At 41.7% G+C, this 16,710-nt stretch overlaps 1 protein-coding gene across 2 annotated transcripts in view; it reads left to right on the top strand.

Moving 5' to 3' along the window:
• The window catches only part of SRPX2 (sushi repeat containing protein X-linked 2), a 33,392-nt gene that overhangs the window by 13,037 nt on the left and 3,645 nt on the right, over window positions 1–16,710 (top strand). For both annotated transcript variants that reach the window (XM_033108573.1, XM_033108583.1), the window contains exons 4-9: window positions 10,848–11,039; window positions 13,115–13,291; window positions 13,593–13,719; window positions 13,879–14,000; window positions 15,113–15,292; window positions 15,624–15,757. In XM_033108573.1, the coding sequence (XP_032964464.1) occupies window positions 10,848–11,039; window positions 13,115–13,291; window positions 13,593–13,719; window positions 13,879–14,000; window positions 15,113–15,292; window positions 15,624–15,757 (932 nt within the window). The remainder of the gene's footprint in view (window positions 1–10,847; window positions 11,040–13,114; window positions 13,292–13,592; window positions 13,720–13,878; window positions 14,001–15,112; window positions 15,293–15,623; window positions 15,758–16,710) is intronic.

Raw genomic sequence — 16,710 nt, 5'->3', positions numbered from 1 at the left:
CCATAGGTTTGAGGTCATTGCATTTTCATTTTCGTTTGTCTCAAGGTATCGTTTGACTTCTTCCTTGATCTCTTTGTTGACCCATTCGTTATTTAGTAGCATGTTATTTGTCCTGCATGTGTTTTTCCAGTTTTTTTCTTGTAATTGATTTCTAGTTTCATACCACTGTGGTCAGAGAAGACACTTGATATGATTTCATTCTTCTCAAATTTATTGAGACTCGTTTTGTGGTCTAACATGTGGTCTATCTTAGAAAATGTTCCTTGTACACTTGAAAAGAATGTATATTCTGCTGCTTTGGGGTGAAATGCTCTAAAAAAATCAATTAAATCCATCTGGTCTAGTGTGTCATTTAAGACCACTGTTTCAGTATTGATTTTCTGTCTGGAAGATCTGTCCATTGGTGTCAGTGGGGTGTTAAAGTCCCCTAGTATTTAGTATTTTATTATTCACATTTTTTTATTTTCTCTGTTTTCTTGTTCTTGTTCTTGTTCTTATTCTCATTCTCGTTCTCCTTCTCCTTCTTCTTTTCCTTACCCTTCTCCTTCTTCAAGAAGTCCCATTAATGTTTCTTGTAATACTGGCTTGGTGGTAATGAATTCCTTTAGCTTTTTCTTCTCTGGAAGCTGTTTATTTCTACTTCAATTTTAAATGACAGTCTTGCTGGGTAGAGTAGTCTTGATTGTAGGCCCTTGTTTTTCATCACTTTGAATATTTCCTGCCACTCCCTTCTGGCCTGCAAACTTTCTGTTGAGAAATCTGCTGACAATCTTATGGGAGCTCCCTCATAAGTAAATAGTTGTCTTTCTCTTGCTGCTTTTAGGATTCTCTCCTTGTTTTAACCTTTGCCATTTTAATTTTAATGTGTCTTGTTGTAGGTCTATTTGGGTTCATCTTGTTTGGGATTCTCTGTACTTCCTGGGCTTATATGTCTATAGCCTTTGCCAGGTTAGGGAAGTTTTCAGTCATTATTTCTTCAAATAGGTTCTCTATGCCTTGCTCCCTCTCTTCTCCTTCTGGTAGTCCTATGATGCGAATGTTGTTACATTAAATATTGTCCCAAAGGTCCCTTAAACTATCTTTCTTTTTTTAAATTCTTTTTTCTTTTTGTTGTTTTGATTGGGTATTTCCTGCTACTTTGTCTTCTAAATTGCTGATTCAATCCTGTGCTTTATCTAATCTGCTGTTGATTCCTTCTAGTGTATTCTTTCTTTTTTAAAACTTTTTTTTTTTTTATTGGGGAATACTGAGGAACAGTATGTTTCTCCAGGACCTGTCTGCTCCAAGTCATTGTCCTTCAATCTAGTTATGGAGGGCACAGCTCAGCTCCAAGTCCAGTCGCCATTTTCAATCTTAGTTGCAGGAGGCACAGCCAACCGTCACATGTGGGAATTGAACCATCAACCTTGTTGTTCAGAGCCCGTGCTCTAACCAACTGAGCCATCTGGCTGCCCCTCTGTCTGTTTGTTTTATGGTTTCTATGTCCTTTTTTGTTGAAGTTCTTACTATCTCTTTGTTGAAGTTCTCACTAAGTTCCTTAAGCATTCCTATAACCAGTGTTTTAAACTCCGTCTCCGGTAGCTTGGTTGCCTCTATTTCATTTAGTTCTTTTGCTGGAGTTCTCTTCTGTTCTTTTATTTGGGACATGGTTCTTTGTTTCCACATTCTGCCTGCCTCTCTGTGTTTGCTTCTGTATATTAGGTAGATCTCTTATGTCTCTCAGTCTTTGCTGGGTGGCCTTATGTAATATGTGTGCTGTGTGGTCCAGTGGTGCAGTCTCCCTGATCACCTATGCGTGTGTTCCAGGAGTGTCCCTTGTGTGTGTTGTGTGTATTCTACTGTTGTAGTTGAGCCTTGATTGCTTTTGGCGTATCAGTGGGTGGAACTGACTCTCGGCTGACTGGCTGTGAGGTTTGACTATGCCCACAGTCTATGAGCTGTTGTGTGTGGGCCTGACCCCTCAGAGTGGTATTTGTCCCAGTGTGCTCTTGTGCTTGTTGAGAACACCCTTTGGGTGTACCGCTTGTGGGACTATTTGAGTGGTCCTCTGATGTGGTCTGAACCTGGCCTCTTGGTTTGTTGTTTCTGGTGTCTCTTGGGAGGAGCTCCTGTGAGGCAAATTTCAGCCTTGCCTGTGACCGGCCTGGGGCTACCTGATAGAAGCTACAAAGCTATATGTGGTTGGTTGCTGCCTGTGCTGGACCTGGAGGTGTGTGTGGGTGGCCTCGCTGTGAACCAAGGCTGACTGCCACGTGTATTGGGCCTAGGGCAGCTTAGCAAAAACTCCAGGGCCCCCCTAGCCCTGTTGCCACCTGCCGGATGCCCATAAGACTCAGCCATTGAAAGAGCCTCCTTAGGTGTGTGGACTGGGTTGGTTGAACTTGTGTTGAGAGTGCCCCCAGTGCTGTAGCACTAGCTGGGCTGTGTGGGGTCCCAGGGAATCATGGGGTGTGGACAGTGGTTTTTACAAAGTTAATGCAGATTCAGTTCTTACACCAGTTCTGGGCCTGTGACCTCTTCGCAAAATGACCTGAGAACACCATAGCTAGACGCTGCTTGCCTCAGGCCCGCGGATCCCTGAGATCCACCCAAGAGAGGCTGCAGTACAAGTTGTGGCTGACTGCCCACCACCTAAAGTTCCCCAGGCTGCTGAGAGCTCTCTGCTCTGTAAAACACTTCCACCGCTTGGAGGTTGGGGCCATCTGCCCAGGAGCCAAGAGTGCTTCCATCAGTGCAGCACTAGCTGGGTGTGGCAGGGACCCGGGACTTTACCAAAGTGGTGCACATGCACGGATTTTGCAATATTAGTGCAGTCTCAGATTTGGCCCTTTGGGAGAGGGTTCAACATAGGAAAGATGGTGCCCTCCTGTTGGCTACACATGAGATGGTCTCCACACAAGGACAATGGCGGCTGTCCCTCCAGTGCTTGCTCTGAAGCCACACAACTCAGTCTTTCTCCATAATTCTCTGGCACCCGTCAAGTTGCCATCACTCCACTGGAGCCGAGGTGAGTATTTGCAAGTGAGTGAGACTGTGTGTGGGTCCTTTAAGAGGACATCTGGGTCTCGAGTTATCTTCCTCCTCACTGGGATGGACGAACAAAGTCCTTGCTGATTTTCACTGCCAGATATTGTCAGGACTCCTGTGCCTGGCATAGGACCCCTGGGCTGGGGAGACCAGTGTGGGCCTGGGACCCCTCCCTCTTCAGGGGGTAACTCTGCCACTGACGTGTCCTTCCAAGTGTTCAACCACTATCTGTGGGTTTGGGGTCAGCCAGTTTCATTTCTCTGCCCCTCCTACCAGTCTCAATGTGGCCTCTTCTTTATGTCCTTAGTTATAGGGGTTCTGTTCATCTAGTCTTCAGATGATTCTTGAGGTTGATTGTTCTATAATTTAGTTGTAATTTTAATGTGATCCTGGGAGGCTGCAGGTATAGTGTTTACATATTCCAACATCTTGCACCTTCCCATTCATTCTTGTATTCACTTATTCAATGAATATTTGTTGAGTACCTACTATGTATCTCTTCTGAAATAAATGTTTATTTTCTGGACCACTCACTTGGCATTCATTATGTACTGCCTCTTTGGTTTATTTTTTATTACTCTCAACAAAATAGTTACCTATTTAACAAAAAGAGCCACATACGACACCCCCTCAGAGCTATGTAAAAGTAGATGCTCAAAAAATGTTTACTAGCGAGTTGGCATCCTGGGAGCAGAAGTCAGATTGTAGGACACTGTAAATGGGAGAAGTAGATAGGAAAAAGTAAAAGATGCAGAAGGCACTTTCAAGAGGTCTAGCAATCCTATGATTGATGTAAACCTGCCTCATTGATTATTTTTAAATCTGTATAAAGCCCTTTAGAAAAATATAAGCTACGTGGAAGCCTGTGTCCTTGAGGTCAAGTGTCTCCTGGCTCTCTTTGGGACTTAGTCTCAGGGCATAAAACTAATTGAATGAGGTTATCAATGTAGGAGGTGGGTGGCCAGGAAAATACAACCTGAGATCCCAGCCTCCCTTGTAAAATCTTTGGGACCTCATAATCCCAGCTCTACAGCTGTCGTGGTGCCCAAGAGACTTTCTTTGGGGATGATAATTTGGGGATGGTGTCTTCAGAAGGCAGCAGTGTGCTATTGCTTGAAGCAGGATAAGCCAGTGGCTCAAACCCAGATAGTGATTTAGGGAATATCATTCCCAGGGCTGGATAAAGTTTACATACACAGTTTCATTTGATTCTCATAACAGCCCTATGAAACTGATTTATTTTTCCCATTTTACAGATCAGGAAACTAAGCTCAGGGAAGTTAAATTTAGAGTCACAGAGCTCAGAGGTGGTAGAGCAGAAATTTAAATCCAGGTCTGTCTAACTCCAAAGCCTTGCTCATTCCTCTCTAATATAGTCAATAATATTGTGATAGCATGGTATGCTCTCAGATGGTTCCTGGACTTATGGTAATCACTTCTTTAGGTGTATAAATGCTGAATAACTATGGTGTACCCCTGAAACTAATATAATGTTGTATGTTAGCTATATTTTAATAAAAATCTTTTTAAAATATAACCCATTGTTTTTATTTTAAAAAAGAGATTTTAAAAAAGAAGAGTTAACCAGTGAAAACCAGATCATTATTTTAGAGCAAACTACTGGTGTAGTTCGGTGCCACTTTCATTAATCTTGAACTTTCTTTCATTCCTTTATTCTGACTCCTAGTTTGGAGTCAGAAATCCTTCTCTGAGGTCTGCCATTGGCCCTCTGGGCTGCCGCTTTCCCTGAAAATTGCTTCAGCCTTGGGCAAGCTGGTAACTCTGCCTGGGTTATCTGAAGATAACCACAGAGAAGGCCCTTTCAACCCTGTTGTCAGCATTTCATTTTCTTTATAATCCTTGAAAAGAGACAGGTGAATAGCTGCACAGAGCACAGGCCATTGGCCTGAGCTCAAGTCCCAGCTCTTCCACCTTCCAGCTCTTTGATCATGAGCAAACACCTATTATGTGCCAGTCACTGTGCTATGTATTTTATAAATGTTATTTCATTTAAACAAATTCCGTGTTTGTAGTGATATAAGATCTCTAAAATGCATTGTTTATTTAAAAAAAACATTGGTGGGAACAGTGGGCAAAATATGCTACTGTATGTATTAAAAGAAGGGAAAAATAGAATCTATAGCAATTTGCTTTATGTACATAAAGAAACTATTAACAGTGTTTTGTTTTTTATGGGTGGACTAAGTGACAGTAGGTGTGGAAACAGGGGTTGGAGGGCGACTTTACTGTGTAACTTTTTCTATTTTTTGAATTTTGAACCATGTGGCTATATTACCTATTGAAAAATGTAAATGTATATGCCAAAATAGCAGCCTAACATTCTGCAGCGGCAGATATTGTGATTAGAAAAAAATATGGGTTTTAGAGCCAGACAAAGCTTGGATTCAAATCCCAGCTCTGCCCGTTACTTGCTGAGGGACCCTGGGTAAGTTACTTCCTCATCTGCAAAATAGGGATAAATGCCTCCTACCTCACAGAGCTGTTGGGAGAACTACAGATGATGGATATGAAAATGAAAATATAAAACCTGGTGCTTAGCACACAATAGCTACTCAGTAATGATGAATACATTTCCTGCCAGAAATTTTTACCATGAAGTGGTTAGCCACATTCTTAGTTTCAGTTTCCCACCAGCATGCTTTGGGTACAGTTGTTCAACCAGTTATGAATCTCCATAACTGTACTGTCATTTCTCCTGCATTTCTGCATTGCATGAAGGCATTTTCATATGCCTTATTTATTTCCGCATGGTGTACCCACCATTTCCCCTGTTCTACCAGTCTGGTGACTGTACCCAAGAAAGAAATGAAGTCAGTCTTGAATGACTTGTTCGTTCTTGAGGACTTGTGGAGATCAGCACTTCTCTAAGTGCTTATAAGCCTGTATTTAAATATTCTAGAACACTATGCTATCAGTGCTGTCAATCTCGCCAGGCTATACTCATAGTTCCCAGAGGCTGCCTTCTTCCTTCTGGGGATCTATTGTACAGCATGGTGACTATAGTTAATAATACTGTACTGTATACTTGAAATTTGCTAAGAGTAAATTGTTAAGTGTTCTAACTACAAACAAAGGTAACTTATGTAGGTGATGGATGTGTTCATTAACTTGTTTGTGGCAATCATTTATATATACACCGTATTTCCCCCAAAATAAGACCGGGTCTTATATTAATTTTTGCTCCAAAAGATGCATTAGGGCTTATTTTCAGGAGATGTCTTATTTTTTTCATGTACAACAATCTACATTTATTCATTTATTCATGTACAAAAATCTACATTTATTCAAAAACAGCCATGTCATCTTCTTCTGGAACATCGTCATAACTCTCCAAACCCCGAATTCTGGCTTGAATTTCTGGCAATTCCATTTCCTGTGGAACCATTGGCCCCAATCTCTCATGTCCAGCAATTGAGCTCTCTTTAAATGAGCACATCTTGTCCACGTAGCCTGCTCATAGTGCATTGGCAACACAGCTGTCAGTGATTTTATCCCATGAATTCTTCACCCAAGTCACTACCTCTTGCAGGCTAGGCTTCACAAAGTTTCCATGATTTCTCTCCATTCTATTTTCAGTGTAGTCATTGATTTCTGTGCGCAAATGGTCCTTGAATGGCTTGTTTATCGCAATATCAAGTCTAGAGATAGGCAGTCATTCCTGCGGGAATCATTATTTGACCTATTCTTCTCTCTGCAAGGAAGTTCTTAATGTCTTTTGCGTGGTGAGTACTGGCTGAATCGCAGACCAGCAGACCTCTTTGGCCACCTCGCAAAACAAGTGGCAGCATTAAATTGACCCACTTCCTTATAACTGCTTGTGTGCACCAGGCTTTTTTGGTTTCAAGAACATAAATGCCTGAAACATGTTCAACCTTATCTTTCTTGCCCTTAGTGATGATTAGAGGTAGGGCTTTCTTTCCATCCAGACGAATTGCCAAAATACAGGTAACACGTGCACTTTCGTAACCAGTGGAGGGAATGTAGATTGACGAGGCACCCCTCTGATCAATTGTCGTTTGAGATCCTTGGCCCATAAGCGCTGCAGTTTCATCCATAGCAATCATGTTGGAGAGTTGGTATTTAGAAAAGTCAATGCCGGCAACAAAGGACTTGAATGCAAGTGCACATTTAATCACTTCGGTACCTTCCAGCTTGAACAGTGTTGTGGATCTTAGCCAGTTCATATCACTGAAGGAAGCCACACAGCCAGTGTTGTGATGCTTTGAATTCTTCTGGGGATATTTCTAACTGTGGTGCCATTGCAAGGGCAAATGCTTGAATATCAGCCCTGTGCACAACCAAAGCTTTTGCTCTCCTGTCAGCAATTCATTCGCAGATGATGTCTTCCAGCTCAGGAAATAATGGTTGCTGACCTGATCCACACTTGCGCTTCTTAGCATTTCCCTCGTCCACCTGTTGACTGAGGTTATCGTACCCTGCTCACCATTTTCGGACCATTCAGAGATCCAACTTCTTCTCTTTGCAGAAAGCCATAAGATTCTTGCCCTGGGAGTCCTCCACGATTCCTTTCTTGTACTGGACGGAAGAGCTCTTTCTTTTTGCACTCATCTTGTCTGGGGGTCAAAATATTATTCTCTTTAAATGTACCATTAAATCAAGTGTTAATTGAAGACTTAAGAGACAGGAGTGGCAACAAAAATGATGACAGTTAAGAATGATGGTCCACACAAAAGTGACGAAAAATTGCAGGCACCAAAATTCAGAAAACGTTTCTTTATTTCACACAAGTTCATTAGTACGTCCGTTAGAACACACGATGTATTGAATTATGAAGATTCATATTAGACACAACCATGTCCATTCATTATCAAGTGTGCACATTATTCGTGCGTTGTGTCTGTACTCCGATTGGTCATTCAGCAATAAGTCTGGAGTTCATCTGTTTATATAGGCGTTGACCTCTCATCCAAAGGCACCCGCTTGGGTATTTACAAATACTTAATTATGATTTATATTATCATTTATTTTAAGTATTATTGTCAATAATATTATTTATTTATATTTAATTATATATTAATATTATTATTTTATAATTCAATACATTTGTCGTGTGTTGCAACGAATGTATTAAATGTGTCAGGCCTGGCTGATGATCTTAACTGGGGCTTATTTTAGGGGTAGGGCTTATATTACAAGCATCCTGAAAAATCATGTGTATATATTTTCTTTGGCACCCCCAGTATTAAAACATCACACTGTATACCTTAAATATATAGTTTTGTTTGTCAATTATACCTAAATAAATCTGGGGGTGGGAAAGAAAATTGAGATAGTGTTTTCACTCTTTTTCAGCCTCCCAACATGTTTTCTTTATACCAGGATTCCTCTGGGCCAGCAAATTTAAACTTATTTACAGTAGCTAGGTCCTCTCTTGTTGTCTCAGCATTTATCCTGAGATCTATATTTCTCTTTACTAGGCTCACTTATTCTATCCATTCCAATGTGATGTGTATCTCCTCTGACAGAATGCGGGAGAGAAATAGGACAGGGGTGATTTTTGAGGTCCCAGCCTCCCATATGAAGTCTTTGTGATATGTGTTGTAACCATATAATCAACAGCTCTGCAACTGTAGTGCTTAAGAGACTTTATGTAATTTGCAGACGGTATCTCCAGATGGCAGCCATGTGTCACAGCCAAAGGCTCAAAACTAACACTGGAAGCCACAAGTGTGTTGTTACTTGAAGGATAGATTCCTCACTATCATCTATCTTCATTCTCCTGATGCCTTACAAGCAGAGACTCTAGCCTTCCTTTCTTCCTTTAACTCCTGATGTGCTTTTTTCAAAGCACCCTCTTTGTTGTCCCTTAGGATTTGGGAATCCAATAAGCTTATCTAGGGTTTTAGCCTTCCAGACCCCAGGTTAAGAGATCTGTGTCATCCTGTGTATGCATCCTTAGCAGGTGGCCCTCTGCCTGTTTATATGTATTCCTTTAAAATCTGAACCCACTGAAGAGTAGTTTATATTGTGTAGCCAATGGGGCAACTTTATGACGCTTTTATGATTTAATGGCCCTATTACCTTTTGTGCTTAGTACTGAACTAGGATTGGACTTTCACTCCTAAGCAATCTTCTTTGATATTGCATTCCCTTCCTCTCTCTAGCTTCCATCTCTGTTATTTTTTAAAAATTCTTTTAAATTTGCCTACCGTGAAATTCACTCTTTTTGGCATACAGTTCTATGAGTTTTGGCAAATGCATAGTCAGGTAACCACTACTACAGTACCAAACAGTTCCATAACCTCAAGAACTTGCCCAGGACTGTTGCTTTAAGGTTAACCCCATCCTCTACCCCTGATCTCTGGCAACCACTGATCTGTCCTTATATTTTTGCCTTATCCAGAATGTCGTATAAGTAAGAGTCCTACAATATGCAGCCTTTTGAGTCTGGCTAGTTTCACTTCACAAACTGCATTGGAGATACATATATTGTTGCACATATGAGCACTTCCTTCTTGTGCATGGATAAACCACAGTTAGTTTAACCACTCACCCACGGAAGTACATTTCAGTTGTTTACAGCTCTGGCAATTATAAATAGTGGCACCTTAAACATTTGTATATGGGATTTTGTATGAACACAGGTTTTCATTTCACTTGGGTAAAAACCTAAAGTGGGATTGCAGAGTTGTATGGCAAGTGTATACAGCGGTACCTCGGTTTTCAAACGTAATCCGCTCTGGAAGACCGTTCGAGTTCTGAAACGTTCGAAAACAGCCGACAGCTAGGCCTCAGGATCTTGCACTCAGCGGAAGCCGTGTGATATGTTCGACTTCCAAGGGGTGTTCAAAAACCGAAGCATTTACTTCTGGGTTTACGGCGTTCATAAACCAAAATGTTCGTCAAGGGAGACATTTGAAAACCAAGGTACTACTGTATTCACTTCTATAAGAAGCTACCAAAATATTTTCCAAAGCATTTCCAAATCATTTTGCATTTCCCCCAGCTATCCATAAGAGCTCCAGTTTCTCTCCACACTCACCAACACTTGGTATTGTGTTTTGTTTGTTTTAAAGTTTAGACATCCTAATGGGTGTATATTTGTATCCTGTGGTTTTAATTTGAATTTCTCTGGTAACTAATGATGCTGAACATCTTTGCAGGTGCTTATTTGCCAACTGTATATCCTCTTCAGTGACATGTCTGTTAATGTGTTTTGTCCATGTGCTAACTGGACTGTTTGCCTTTTTACTGTTAGGTGTTGAGAGTTCTTTATATGTACTACATACTAGTCCTTTGTTGGATATGTGGTTTGCAAATATTTTCTCACAGTTGGTAGTTTGTCTTTCATCTATTAACAGTGCTTTTCCCAGAACAAAAGTTTTTAATTTTGACAAGGTTCAATTTATTGATTATTTTTCTTTTATGAATTGTGCTTTTTGTGTCATGTCTAAGACCTCTTAGCTCTAGATTCCAGAGATGTTCTATGTTTTTTTTCCTAGAAGTTTTGTAATTTTATTTTTACATTTAAATCCATGATCCATTTTGAATTAATATCTGTATAAGGTGTGAGACTTAGGTCGAGGTTTTGTTTTGTTTTGTTTATTGTGTGTGTGTGTGTGTTTTTGCCCATGGAAGTTCAATTGCTCCAGCACCATTTGCTTGAAATGCTATTTTTCCTCCATTGACTTGCTTTTGCCCCTTTGTCAAAAATCATTTCAGCATATTTGTATGGATCTATTTCTGAGCTCTCCTTTCTTTGATCTATATGTCCTTTTGCCAATACCACATGATCTTGATTACTATACTTTTAGCTTACTTTTCTTCTATTTCTACAGTCCCCCGATGGTGTTACACATTAAATATCCAGGATGGAGAAGCCACATGCTACTCACCAAGGGGAGGGAATTATCACAGCAGCCTGGGCACTCGCTGTGAGCTCTCCTGTGACCGGGGCTTTCGACTGATTGGACGAAGGTCGGTGCAATGCCTGCCAAGCCGCCGTTGGTCTGGAACTGCCTACTGCAGGCGTAAGTGGTGTGTGCAGATGCTGACATGTATATGCAAGAGAAGCCAACTAGCTAGCCATCCACTGAGAGTATAGGCCTGGAGGTGTTTCTATGCAAATTGAGTTTTTCCATAGGCACCCAACAGGGCCTTTCCCCATCTTAACATTCTAGCTCATTCTCTCTCCCTGAGGTTATTGCCCAAGTAATAGGACCATTTAAGTAGCAGCCAGCCCTGCTAGCTCAGGGGGCCCTAGAGTGCACGTGAGGCTTGGGCCTGGGGCCTGATGTGGACATGGGCCTTCCTCTGGAGCTCTCGAGAATGTGTGGACTCAGATTCTTTCCCACTTGTGATAAACTGCTATACTTCCTGGCCTAAGGCCTTAGAAGGCCTTGGCAGTGAGGACATGAGACATCTGCTATTCTTCGTTTTCTTTGGAAAGTCAAGAAGAATCCTTAGGCTAGAATGTGAGGATGCTAATACACATCAGCTCCCACATCCGTATCTCTTCTTCAAGCCCTACAGCCTACTTTTTTAGCAGCTGAGCTTTGTCTGTCCATATGTCTATCGCTGAATGCCATTTGTAGGACACCCATGTGTGCAGGGCCAAGTATTGGTCGCTTCAGGAGCTTACTCAATTCCTCAGTTACCCCAAGGCATCTTGTATACTAACAGGATAGAAACGCAAGTATGTGTATGTGAATGCAGTGTGACCAGACCCAGGGTGCTGAGCATCCAGAGAGAAACTGGGTTGGTCAGAGAGAGTGCTGTGGAGGAGAGAAGAAGCTTGATAGCCAGAAAGAAGGAAGCCAGCGCACCCCTCTAGGTGACTGTAATTAATTAATGTTTTAGGACTGTAATTAATGTAATGGGACTTAGACCCCATTGTTTCCAAAATGAATGTGAATTGGCCTTACAAAATTAAATAATATGTCTATAAATGAACATGAACATAAAACCAGTCAAAAGAAGGGAGACGAACATATTTCCAGGTGCCTAGAATGAGTTAATTACTATATTTGAACACTGAATCTAGCTTTGCCCTTCCTCATAAGAGACAAAAGGGTAAACACTTTGGATGTATCATTTTCACTGTCAAATAATACTAAGAAAACAAATTCGCCTGAGAAGACAAACTTTTTTTCTTGGCCCTGATTTCAAGGAGGTCATTTTTGCATAAAGGATACTGGAAAACGTAAAAGGCAATAATCTTCTAGTCTAGTTTAACCAAGAAACAAAATGAACATAGCTTATAGAATCTATATTTGAAGCTCCAATAATGGAACTTATACAGGGTTAGAACTTAGACAACCTAAAGGAATGTATGGCTCACCCACTTCTCGCAAGTATCAGGTATCTTAAACTAGACATTGACAAGCACAGGCTCACAATCAACTCATGGTAGCAGTCTCCGCTTATGGCACAGGTGCTGTCTAAAGTACATGGATTCCTCTTTAATCAAATACCACCAAAGCTGGCCCTCCAAGCACTGGCCTGATTTGTACTCTATCCCGGACAGAGGGGCCAGCCTACTTCCACCTGTAAGTGAGCCTCAGCTGAGGTGTGCTTATGGTAACACCAAAATTATACTCAAAAAAGAGCTTTGAATTTGCTCAAGGCTATCTAGCATTTGAGGAACAAGAGATGAAAACTAACAGCAGCTCAGGCCCTAAATGAGCCCAGAATTTGATATGTATTGTCTTTTTTAATCTGCACAACAGTCTATGAAGTAGCCACATTTTAGTGGTAAAAACACTGAGACTCAGAGAAACGAGGTAACTTGCTCAAGTCAGAGAGCTAGTAAGAAGTGGAGCTGGGATCCAAAGTCAGGCGTGATTCTTAAATCCATGTATTTGGACAAGTAATTTACTTCTTTGAGAAACACCCCCGCCCCCCAGCACTACTGTATCTTATAATATAAAAATAACAAGGCAATTAGAAAAAAGAGGTAATTAGGCAGAAAAATGTACGGGCAGTTTTGGGTACAGTTTTCTATATTTTCTGCTGGTCTGATATGGTTCTCCCTGTGCTAGATGCCCAGGCATCACCTCCAGATAGCCCCACAGGCCACTGAGCTTGCCACTTGGTTCTCTCTTAGAGATGAGATGCCACGCATTGCCATTCATCACGAGTGGCACTCACACTTGCACAAATGGGGTGCTTCTTGACTCCCGCTGTGACTACAGTTGTTCCAGTGGCTACCACCTGGAAGGTGACCGCAGCAGAATCTGCATGGAAGATGGGCGATGGAGTGGAGGCGAGCCTGTATGTGTAGGTAAATGCTGCTTGCTCCCAGTTGTCCTGCTGCAAACAGCCGCCCTGGTATGAGGTCCACAAAGGAAGTGGAATTCTCACCACAGAAGGCATTCCTGCCTGCTATGAGGGTGGCACTCTGGGCACATGCTTAATGAAGTGATAGCTTCCTCTGCAGCTGGGCTTCCTTCCCCAGTTTCACTGAGCATCTTGAACAGAGACTGCATCTTTTACCTACCCAGTGGTGTGGTATTGCTTCTATGGGTTCCCTCCAGGGAAGACAGGGGGCCCACAAGCCAGCACCTGATTTCTGACCTTGGCAGACATAGATCCCCCCAAGATCCGCTGTCCACACTCACGTGAGAAGATGGCAGAGCCGGAGAAACTGACTGCTCGAGTGTACTGGGACCCACCCTTAGTGAAAGATTCTGCTGATGGTACTATCACTAGGTGAGTAACAGATGCCCCTTATACCTCACAACAGCTTTTCCCAGGCTCTCAGGCTGCCAACACTGAACTGAAAAGGCTGAGGCTGTAGTGATGATGTGCCCCAGACCCAGATCCTAAGGGTCTCTTTCCTCGGTGGTTCTTTCACTCTGTCCCATGCAGGGTGACACTTCGGGGCCCTGAGCCTGGCTCTCACTTTCCCGAAGGAGAGCATGTGATTCGTTACACTGCCTATGACCGAGCCTACAACCGGGCCAGCTGCAAGTTCATTGTGAAAGTACAAGGTCAGAAAGAAGTCTTCCTTTTCCACATTGCTCACTATTCCTGCTCTGCCCTGACCCTCTAGATGCCCACCCTCTAGATGATGACCCTCTCCTCTGTATGCCTGAAACCGACACCTCATTTAGATTAGGAGAGGGCAAAACAAGTTCACGAACCAGGGTCATTCAGGAAGCCTGCATGACATGTGCATACACGTTTCAGAAACTCAGACTCCCCAACAAGATTTTCTCATTCTCCTAAATCTAGATAAAATTCACCAAGATACTCTGTATCTATTTCTTTTCTTGGCCTTCTGATTATCAAATCTAATCAGTCTTCATTCGCCTCTGCTGAAATTGGTGGTGTTGTCTGCCTGATTCTTCTTCTTTGTTTTGTGTTGTATTGTTTTGTTTCACTTTTTTCATTATAAAAAGAGTTCACACTCATTTCTGAACAGTTGGGAAGTAAATAAATACACAAAGGAAAAAAATCTATTATCCTATCATCCAGAGGCAATTATTAATCTTTTGGTATTTTTTTCCATTTTTTTTATCTTCACATACTTTAAAAATATATATAGTTGAGATCATACTGTATATCTAATCTTAGATTACCCTTTTTAACTTTTCATTATGACACAAGTAATTTTCCCATGTTCTTTAAAAATTTTTCAGAAATGGTTTTAATGACAGCATAATAATCTACTTCTAAGAATATATTAAAATTTGCTTAACGCTTCTCCCACTGATGGATATTTAAGTATCCTCAAATTTATTTTTTGTTATTAAAAGTAATTTTGTAAGGCAGTCATCTTTATGCAGGGAGTCCACAAAGTCTGAAAACAAAAACAGTAATATTTATTTTGCAGATTAATAAAGCCTTTTGATGACAATATATATATATATACTCACCTGTACTTCCAGATTTTATGAATGCCTTTGTCTACAATTTCAAATTTAATCCCTTAAGAAAGGGAAATTCTGGCTCTATCCCTGGCCATTGGAAACACAAAGAAGTCATTCATTCTGATCACCCTAGATCTCCTGATCTGGAAAACACAGCGTGGGCACCCTCTTAGCCTTGTTTTTCCCTAAAAGAGATACCATGGACCCTAACTTGAACTCCTCCCTGACAGTAAGACGCTGCCCAACTCTGAAACCACCACAGCATGGCTACCTCACCTGCACCTCAGCAGGGGACAATTATGGTGCCACCTGTGAATACCACTGTGATGGAGGTTACGAGCGCCAAGGGACTCCCTCCCGGGTCTGTCAGTCCAGCCGCCAGTGGTCAGGATCAGCACCCGTCTGTGCTCGTGAGTGAAACCAGAGAAAGTGGACATATTGATCAGGGCTACTTTGGAGGACCTCCCAATGTGTATGGCACAGGGGTCCAATAGCAGTGTGTATGATGTGGGAAAGGGGGAGGGGGTTCTGAGGTGTGTTTAAGGACCAATGATCTCCCTCAGAATACTCCAAGATGAAGGGCTTAAAACCTCCAAGTGTTATTTCAGGATTTTCCCCAAGGAAAGGGAGAAACAACCAAAAAGAGTTAACCTGAACGACGAGAACTCTTCAAGATGTTGTTACCCATGCTGGGATGAAAGAGAAGTCCATACCCTCACTGGCCATCTGCTTCTGCCCTAGCAATGAGGATTAATGTCAATGTTAACTCGGCTGCTGGCCTTCTGGATCAGTTCTATGAGAAACGGCGCCTCCTCATCATCTCAGCTCCTGATCCCTCCAACCGATATTATAAAATGCAGATCTCTATGATACAGGTGAGACCCACTGCCCTAAATAGGACTTAGCTCCTTTACATAGCCTCTAACCCCACCCTGTGACTCCCTTACCTCTTCTAAATAAAAGAGTTGCTCTTTCTGCAGCATAAACCCTACTTCCTCAAAATTTTTGTGGAGGGCATTTGATCAGTTTTACTGCAGACAAATTTAGCACATTTAAAAAACTGCTGTTTTTACTAAAAAGGCAGCAAGGCCACTGGAATGGTGGGTATGGCTTGCAGGGGGCTTGGTGAAGGATGGGAACGGAGTGTGCCAGAGCACTCTAGAAAGACTTGTAAGACAGGTATGATGAAATGTAAATGTTGGGAATAAATTATCTTTATGTTCTCAAGGAATAATAGCTCAAACAAACACTTAGATGGTAAGTGTTATACAGGTACAGCTGTATAAGCCTGTGCTTTACACATAGTCATTTAATTTTCACAACAGCCCTTAAGAAGTAGGTACTATTACTATCCTCATTTTAAAGGTGGGGAAATTGAGGCATAGAGAGGTTAAAGATTTGCCCAAAGTCACTAGCTAATAAGTGGCTGAGCCAGGATTGAACCCAGCAGTCTGACTCCAGGATCCACACTCTTAATTAACCCTAATAGTAGCAGAAGAGAAGGAAAAGTGTTGTATTATTTCAAAGTAAAATGAGGGAGTTGTTGCATGATGATTTTTAACATATGAGATGCCTAGCCAAAGCCACTTGTGGGAGAAGTGGATGAGACAGAGTAAGTATGATTATTGGGACTTATAAAAAGAATAGACTAGGTTCTTGAAAAGAACTCAGGGTATGAAGACATGACTAAGAGAACCAGCTCTGACGAGCTGCAAAAGGGGCTGTATACCCAGGTAAAAGAAGAAACTATTTAGGGGGTTTCTAAAGGTTGAATCTTACAAGTTGCCAAGTTAATACTCAGAGCCCCTGATGGAAGCAGCTTTATCGA

This window comes from Rhinolophus ferrumequinum, chromosome X (genome assembly GCF_004115265.2).
Source record: "Rhinolophus ferrumequinum isolate MPI-CBG mRhiFer1 chromosome X, mRhiFer1_v1.p, whole genome shotgun sequence".
In the NCBI taxonomy this organism is placed as follows: Eukaryota; Metazoa; Chordata; class Mammalia; order Chiroptera; family Rhinolophidae; genus Rhinolophus; species Rhinolophus ferrumequinum.
Note: the sequence above shows the minus strand (reverse complement) of the source record. Positions and strands in the feature narration are given on the sequence as shown.